The sequence below is a fragment of the Miscanthus floridulus genome, chromosome 17 (genome assembly GCF_019320115.1).
Source record: "Miscanthus floridulus cultivar M001 chromosome 17, ASM1932011v1, whole genome shotgun sequence".
In the NCBI taxonomy this organism is placed as follows: Eukaryota; Viridiplantae; Streptophyta; class Magnoliopsida; order Poales; family Poaceae; genus Miscanthus; species Miscanthus floridulus.
The window spans coordinates 8,828,306-8,837,572 of record NC_089596.1 but is presented as its reverse complement, the minus strand read 5'-3'; the positions used below and the strand labels follow the sequence as shown (position 1 = coordinate 8,837,572).

Sequence of the window (9,267 nt, the reverse complement as noted above, 5' to 3'; positions counted from 1 at the left end):
AAATTATAACTGAGTATAGGATGTTATTCTTTTATAGTGACACTTCGTAATATTTACTCAATGTTTTGACCGCTAAATGATTTGATGATTTTGAATTGAGCCTCGCAATCTTTTTTGTAGGAGTACGTGCCATAGATCTCAAGCAATACTAGAGATAGAGACAACTAATCAGCCTTACAATCAATAATATAAACCAATATACCGTCCTACCACTGCTAGAAAACGGAATACTCTTGTCAGTGAGCACTTTTTTATGACTTTTAACCGAAGCTCATAGGGAAATTTAGTTGTTTTTGTCAGTTTGCACGGGAAAAAAAAATCTAATTACATACCCAGTCGATTTTTAAGAAATTTATTACGTGGAGAATCTAATTAATTACCTTGTCAGTTTTAAGAAACGCATGCATTCAGATTGTCGCGCTTGACAAAGGAGGGTATCCTTGCATATGATGTTGAGCAATTGAGCTCCCTTGTTTATCATTGTGACACAACAAGTTGTAAGTTGTATAGCGCATGGATGGTGGTACGTTTCGTTTCCTTCTACTTTGAAAACAGGACCATTTCTTTTCCTGGGCCGGATTGAGTGGATCTGGTGGATCACTGAAACCGGATCCGGTTCGAATCCAAGTGTTCCTAGGTGTGGCTCCAATCCGGGCTCGGGAGGCCTAGAATGGCCTGATTTTTTTTGTTTGACTGTTTAAGTCAGCGTGTTTGTTTTCTTGATCGTTTGGGTGCACTTGTAATATAACTGTGGACTGATGCATTTTCCTTTGAAGTGTCTGACTAATTTTCCATTACCTAAAAAAACGGTAACTCTGCATGCTTCTCTTTTTATATGCTTGAAAGGGCATAAAAAGGCCAAAGGAAAGGACATAATTAAAAAGGTGGGTCAGGTACAAGGACATACAAAGTCCAAAGGAAAGGACAAATGATACAACAAGAGTAGGTGTCCACATTGACACTATGCAGGTAAAAAAAAAAATTGACACACGTAAGGATGAGAGATAACACCACATTACAGTAATCTGATAAGGAAGGTGATACCCAAGGGTGTAAGAAAGAACTCAGAGTTTTTAATGAGGTTTGGTTAGAGGTTCAAGGGAGGTTTATCCAAGATCATCAAGATATTGGTAGAGCTACCAGAGAAGCTTTTAACTTAGTTTGGATCAAGAAACCTCAGGTAAGTGTTTAAAAGAGTCCAAGAAGAGGTTGAAGTAAAACCTATGTATTAGCTTTGCCAAATCAGGACAATAGCTGTATATCCACTATGATGCACCCTGCCAAGGTGTGAGATATGTTCTTATGTAAGAAGAAAAAATAGAGGTTTAAGCAAGAAAACATGAGATGGAACATCTGACGTATGATCTGGAGTTGTCCATTGTGGAGCATGAAAGTACTATCTACTTGGGCATGATAAGTGACATCAATGAGGATCATAAGAATCTAAAGGATATCTTCACTAAGATGGTTTTGAGCTTGTGACATCATTGTTGGATTGAAGCAATCAAGGTTTTATGACTTGGAAAAGTGCTATCACTTCGAGAAGCAGAGTCATGGTCGATAACCTTAGCAAAGGAGAGTTGTGCTAAGAAGATTCGGACAACACCATGAACTTAGAATTGTGCTTGAGAGTTGAGCAGCTTAACCTGAGCATATATAGTCATTAATGTTTTAAAGTTGGTAATAGAACCTACTTTAGACCAAGAAAGTAAGAAGGCTCTGTTGAAAGGTGAATATTTTAAGAAAGAGAATTGATAGTATGGACTAAAAAAAGGAAAGGTGGCCTAGTGATTGGAGTTACTTGAGGGGTGTTTGGATTACCTGTCAGAATCTTGGAATCAGTTTGACAAGTTACTTGGAGTAAGGTTAACAGGTAAGCAAAGTAGAGAAGAATCCAAAGGCAGAGAATATGCATCTCTTTGATCACCATTGTTCCGAATCTTGAGGACGAGATTCATTTTAAGGGGGTAGAATTGTAACACCCTAAAATTTGTAAGATTTTAAAATAGGTGAATTTGATTTAATTATGCATTTTTGAGCAATGAAAAAAATCTAATTACATACCCAGTCGATTTTTAAGAAATTTATTACGTGGAGAATCTAATTAATTACCTTGTCAGTTTTAAGAAACGCAGGTAAAAATTATGCCCACGCTTCAGCACGAAGCAAAATCGGCGGCCCAACTAATCCTGGGCCACTTCATAAGCCTTTTGAGTTGGCCCGAAACGGAGTGTCTGCCTACGAACACGGAATATGAGAACGGGAATTATAAATATGATGAAATGAATTGAAGGCCGCTCCTGACGAAGCAGAAAGGTCTGAGGTTATTTGGTGGCTAGATTCGCTACAAAACCAGCAGACCATGAATTAATTAAGCAGCAATATGGGGACAAAGAGTACAAGAATTTTTTTACGGGAAGCAGCGCTGACACGCATGCATTCAGATTGTCGCCTTGACAAAGGAGGGTACCCTTGCATATCATGTTGAGCAATTGAGCTCCCTTGTTTATCATTGTTTCTTTTCCTGGGCCGGATTGAGTGGATCTGGTGGATCACTGAACCAAACGAGGCCTGATGCATCGTGACAAAGCCTAGAACCATTTGTGATGAACCTTTTTTTTTTTTGTCAAATGGATGGCTTTCTATTTTTGTTTGACTGTTTAAGTCAGCGTGTTTGTTTTCTTGATCGTTTGGGTGCACTTGTAATATAACTGTGGACCGATGCATTTTCCTTTGAAGTGTCTGACTAATTTTCCATTACCTAAAAAAATGGTAACTCTGCATGCTTCTCTTTTTATATGCTTGAAAGGGCATAAAAAGGCCAAAGGAAAGGACATAATTAAAAAGGTGGGTCAGGTACAAGGACATACAAAGTCCAAAGGAAAGGACAAATGATACAACAAGAGAAGGTGTCCACATTGACTCTATGCAGGCAAAAAAAAAAACATTGACACACGTAAGGATGAGAGATAACACCACATTACAGTAACCAGACAATATAATTCATCTGTTTGTTGCCAAAACTAAATGTGGATCGCAAATGGCTCTACCAACAACGAATGAATGGTATCCTTGAGGTTGTGGCAGTTCGTGAAATTGTCCTCTTGGTTGTACATGAATTCCATCGTCCTTGCCAAGTTGAATATCCTCTCCAATAGTTGCTTTGGATACACGTTTCTGGGATTTAGCCACTCGCTGTTTAAATCATTCCAAGACTCCTCTTTTAGATTGTGTATCTTTTCCCGCGCCACTTCAACTGAGACGTTGTGCTTTTTCATGTAGCTATCGATTGTGGAAGCTACATGAGGGATTACTTGCTCTCGCTGCACGAAGTCAAAAATATCGGTAAGAAAATTTCTGTGTTGTTGACCTAAGATCATTTAGTTAGGTTTTTATGCTGGTACTTGTTCATCCACATTCACGTGCTAGACTTGGCACAGATGCTTGCATTTTGTAGATGTATTCCAAGTAAAAACAACACTGTTATTTCTGTAGTAGGTAGCATGCCCATCGATGGTAGTAGAACATTTTTATTGACTTTGTCAATATCAAGATCTGTCAGCTCAATCTATCAGAGCGAGTGTGTATGTGTGTATGAGAGTGAACACATATATATTTTGTTTTTTTTAAAAAAAAAATAAGCATTGCTAGATACTAACAAAGCTATGTTATGTGATCATCAATACCAAAGTCCCATAGCAAATTGAAAATGGGAACTATAAGATTTATATTATGCTTAAAAACCATGTCAAACTTTCAGCTAAGGAGTTATAGAAAATACCTCATATGACCGGAGATCATCTACTAGTCTGAGAATTACAGAAAGTGCATGCACCATTTTGGGTACACTAGAAATCCAATCAAAGAAATCCTTTGTTGCTATATCATGCATCCCGACAAAAGAAGCACATGATAAAATGGGACACCCACCAGTTCTTAATGAAACCTTAAGATGCTCTTCAACAGACTTTGGGATATAACCTTCTTGAAGCATTTTTACCTCCGTGTTGAAGCCTCTCACTAGATCTTCTGTCTGCATATGAAAGATAGCAACTATATGAAAATTTTCCACATACTAAAAGCTAGAGATGTGTTAAACATGTTTGTTTGACTCATAGCATCAAGCTAGCATGCAAGGCTACTAGCTAAATAGATATACCTCGCAGTTTCCTGGATAATCATTCACTGCGAGAACCAGAAAAAAATAAAATATGTAGAAGAGAAAGGTAGCTTACAGAGTATCTTAGATACATCATGCGATACATCTCCTCTTGGTGGAGCATATTCGTAATGGTTTCATAGCTATCCAATATTTTCCCCAAAGCAAATTTCATGCAACCAGGGAGGTCTTGAGCCCCTTTGGGATCCCAGCTGGACATGACAATTGGGAAATAACTCATGAATTCTAGACTACCACTATGGTAGAAAAACACTGAAACATTTTTAGGTAATTTAAATGTGTAATTACATTTGTTGGGTTTCCCCCGAGCTAGATGGGATTTTCCATGCATGATAATAACAAACAAGACAGTTAATTACCAATATAATATGGTAATCTCAAGGAAATAATATACACTATTTTCTATCTTCTTATATAAAGAACTTTGATCCTAGTTTCTAGTTATACATACATATATATACAACTTACCAAGTTAAAATAGCACACATTTTTCTTTATTGTTCTTTACAAATTTTATTGTCAAGAGTGACAAGAACTCGTGCGAACTTGGGATGAAAAAAAAATATTTGTAAGTTAGGAAAGTTAATACAAACCTTTCAATGCAATTAGTGAGTAACTCACATTCTTCTGGAGTTCCATAAGAATCAAAAATATCATCCAAGAGTGTCACAATGGCAATAATCATTGTCAATATTATCCGGGCTCTTGAATGACATGGTTCATAGTATACTCCTAAGATCCATAAAAAACACTCCACTATTCTATCTCGGGCGAAAGGAAGTTTCGATCCGATCTTTATATCCTCCCACCATCTGTACAGGCATAACAATTGTCATAGAGCTCTATCTTCAAAAAATATTAAGCTTATAAAACAAATAAAATGAACTTTTGAAATCTAGACATTTCGTCTATGTATTAATTAATATAAGATTAGTCATTTTTATTTTGAAATAAATATTTGTGTGTAGCAGAACTCTAGATAGCAACACACGCGGCCACTTCACCTTGTAAGGATATTCAGCTCTTGCTGATGATGGAGCTGCAGAATATTTGAACTCAACTTTGCAAGTTGCAATACCTTCTCATGCAGTGTTCCATCTTTCTCATATGTACAGATATAATGCTTTGACTCATAGATTCTAACCCTTCTAGGTAGTGGGATCTCGAGTGCGGATTTTACTTCATATGCTAATGACGACCCTTGCAAGTAGGGCAGTATTATCTCCAAACGACTTCTTGTGAATGTTATAGCTTCATCAAGTATTATCTCCCCATGGGTCCTAAAATGCGCAGCATTGTAGAGCCTCAGTAGGTCTATAAGCTTGTTTGCTAAGAAACCTCCCTCCGTATCTTTGAACCTCACAAACACATCTGCAACAATAATGGCATCAAATTTGTTGCTAGTAGAAGAAAGTTTATTCCTGAAATTAAAAGAAATTAATTCATGGTGGAAGAACCAAAAAGAAATGACATTGTAGAGCCTTAAAAGGGATTACTGCCTGAACTGAGTTGAGTAACAGGACTTCATCATTTGGTTGGTTTTATGGTTTTTGCCGACAGAGGGAGTAAAGTGTCCTTTTGGGCTTCATTTGGTTTTGCTGTGGCTCAGCGAGCTACCAACTTGAGCTTTAAAACGTTTTAACCTCTGTGCAAATCCAGACCAGGAACTTCCCTAATAATATTATTCTGAATAGCATTATTGCTACAATCTAGTACTTTGCAATATATCTGCTAGAAGTATTAGGGAATATGAAATTAGCTTGGTTCGGTGTGAAAATATTATTTACAGAAATTAGTTAACAAGGACAGTGACGGTTACAAGATATGCAGACAACATTAACAAAACAACAACCATGTGCACGGCCCTGGTCGATCGTTCTCCGAGAATCATCCTTAATAATTCCTTAAATTACATTAGATTCCGGTCAATGTCAGAGTATCATTTCAGGACGCTCCTTTTTTATTGATGCATGGCTGACCTAACATTTCCTTCATGGGTGTACATTGCAGTGTACTACAATCACAAACAGTGCATGATTATTTGAAATTCTATGGTCGGCCGGTGGTTAAAATAAATTTACCTGGTGAAACCCTGTATCGGTGTTTCCGAAGTAGATAAAACCAGAGAGATACTGTCCCAATGTCACAGTCACTGACATCAGCAGTCTCAATTTGTGATAATGCAGCATTGATCTCTTCTTCGAACAGGTGATCCAAGCACAGGCTCTCCAACGCGTCTATGAAATGCAGCCTCTCATGCAGGCTACCCATGGTTGAAGTTGCTGCTATCATTAGAGCCACTTCTTCCTTCAGTTCATCAGCTCGTTCCATCCAAGTCTAATGAAACAGTAAATACTAAAGCTATAAAAGCATAATTACAAGCACAAGCACTGACAGGTCTCAAACTTTCAATGGTCTTAATATAGATCATGCTCAAATTGACTTGAAAAATATAACTATATCTCTATATATATATATTACATAGATAGATATCGAAAAAGAGATCGATCCATATATAAATTAACCTTTTGTTGGGACGAAGCTTCAGGGCTAGAGTAGCCAAGGAAGAAATCCCCCCATATAGATGGGTGGAAAATGCCGGTGTTTTGGCTCAGCCGGCTGTCACCCTCATCGTCAAGATCTTGCTCTGTTCTTGGGTTGGAATCCTGTTGCCGTTGGCAGCGTTGTTGCAACCTTCTGTGCTTCTTCCAACTCCATGAAATGCTTCCGGATCGCCGGAGCGACTTCGATTCGGAGGCAGGAATAATATGGTAGATCCTGCTGCTGCGGTGCTGTGGTTTGAAGGAGAAGAAGGTGGCCATAGTACATTACAGCTCCGTGTCTCCGAATTGACTTGCCCTTAATCTATACTTATATATATATAGCTAGAGATAGCTTGTGCAAAAGAGGAAACCTACCTGCTCTAGCCTTACTTGTTTTCTGATAGGTGAGATATAGCCGTACTTTAATATAACACGAGGCACACGAGTTGGGAAAAGAGACAACTCCTACCTGCCCTAGCAGACACGAGGCACACGAGGTGGCCCACGACCAGTCTCCATTGTTTTGGATCAGAACAAGAGGATGTTTATCATGATTGATTCTAGACCTATTAAAGACTGGTGTAAAGATACACTGATGTATGCCAGGTACACTCTTGGATTTACCTTGCAGTACACGGACACAGTGAATGTATATATTCCTGGATGGAATGAGGATGTTGAAAGCATCTAGGCCCCTAGTTGGATTTCGGTGATTAATGTCAATACAAGATTACTATGACTAACGTGTGTTTTGCAGAGGCAATTAAGTTAGGTCATGGTAATGGAGATCGATTGGGCAATCGAGGTTGTCATGCCCCTACGATGGAAATCATTTCGGTTTTTAAAGGATGGACGACAAGGTTAAGGATAACTAGTTCTAAGTGTCGATTGGAGTTGGAGAGATACTTAGAGTAGTTTAGGACTTTGTTTTTCCTTTGGCCGTACTATTAAGGGGGGTATGAACGGGTAGCTTGACCTAGTTGAGTCTAGTGAGTTAGGTGTGGTGCACACTTGTTTAAACTAGCTCTAGGTAGCTCCTATGAATGCCTAAGATCCTTTGGAGCAAACTTCATTCACGTATGTTCGAAAGTTAGAAGTGAATGGAGGGTCAAACACTGACCGGACGCTGGCTCCGGTGCGACCGGACGCTGGCCGCAGGGTCCGGTCAGTTCATTTGACCATGAAGAACAAGTCTGGTGTGACCGGACGCTGGAAGGTCGTGTGACCGGACGCTGAGGGCTAGCGTCCGGTCGACTCCAGTAAGGGTCCAGACTTGGAAAAAAGTGACCGGACGCATCCGGTCAGTGGTGACCGGACCCTGAGTATCCAGCGTCCGGTCGTTTACATTAAGCATCCAAGAGCGACCAGACGCGTCCGGTCGGTACTGACCGGACCCTGACAGCATCCGGTCATCACTTGAAAACTGTTCGCGGGTTGAACTGACCGGAGCGTCCGGTCAAAACGATCGGAGCATTCGGTCATCCCGCAGAAGCTCATAACGGTTCGTTTTTCAGGCTGCCTTATAAATAGAAGCTCCACTCGTGAGTGGAGCAACTTTTGCTCATTCCAACAGCTGAGAAACACGTTTGTGAGTACCAAGAAGAGCAAGGTCCTAGTGAGGTGTTTGTGATTTGAGAATCCAAGAGAGTAGCTTCACTAGCAAATCAAGAGTAGCAAAGTGTGCATCCATCTTCTCATTAGGCTTCGCGTGGTCAAGTGAGAGTTCGTGCTTGTTACTCTTGGTGATCGCCATCACCTAGACGGCTTGGTGGTGATTGGGAGTTTGGTGTTCACCCGGCGGAGCTTGTGGGTGACCCAACTCAAGTTGTGAGCGGTTTTGGGTGATTCGCCGCGACGGAGTATCGAAGAATCAACCCGTAGAGAGCACTTGATCCTTGCGCGGATCAAGGGGGAGCTACACCCTTGCGCGGGTGCTCCAACGAGGACTAGTGGGGACTGGCGACTCTCCGATACCTCGGCAAAACATCGTCGCGTTCCTTTCTCTCTCTATTTACTTTGAGCACTTACCTTGAGTATTTACTTTGAGAAATTCAATACTTGTTTTACATCCATATAATTGCTTGCTAGAGTAAGTTTGGAACATAGGTTGCGAGGTTGTTGTGCATTAGTTTGATATAAACACTTTTCTAGGCACAAGGGGTTAATTGGGCTATCCGTAGGATTTGATTATTGCAAGAGAATTTAAAATTAGCCCAATTCACTCCCCTCTTGGGCATCTTGATCCTTTCAGATGTCTTCAAATGAAAATTCAGACAGGAAGGAAACATTGCAGAGGACATAGATGGGTAACTAACGCAGAGTCACTATGGCTTAATAATACCTACGATTTAACTATTTCTATATATCGCTGATCGTGAATCTTGCCACAGACACTTAAGTGGATATCTTATTCTACAGTATATGTCTACGTGGAATAGATCAAAAGCTACACATATTTATACGGTGAGTATAACACTTTGTTTTAAGTTTTCGTGGAAGATTTTTCAAGAGATGCAGTATTACCCATGCGACAGGCACTAATAT

At 39.8% G+C, this 9,267-nt stretch overlaps 1 protein-coding gene across 1 annotated transcript; it reads right to left on the bottom strand.

Annotated features, from left to right (window-relative positions):
* Positions 1–3,023: 3,023 nt before the first annotated feature.
* Positions 3,024–7,002, bottom strand: LOC136518982 (alpha-terpineol synthase, chloroplastic-like). The gene is made up of 7 exons (XM_066512654.1): positions 6,706–7,002; positions 6,262–6,517; positions 5,185–5,551; positions 4,774–4,992; positions 4,236–4,371; positions 3,782–4,033; positions 3,024–3,323 (listed from the first exon to the last, which is right to left on the bottom strand). Exons 1-7 carry the CDS (start codon positions 7,000–7,002, stop codon positions 3,024–3,026), a joined length of 1,827 nt encoding a protein of 608 aa, XP_066368751.1.
* Positions 7,003–9,267: the final 2,265 nt, after the last annotated feature.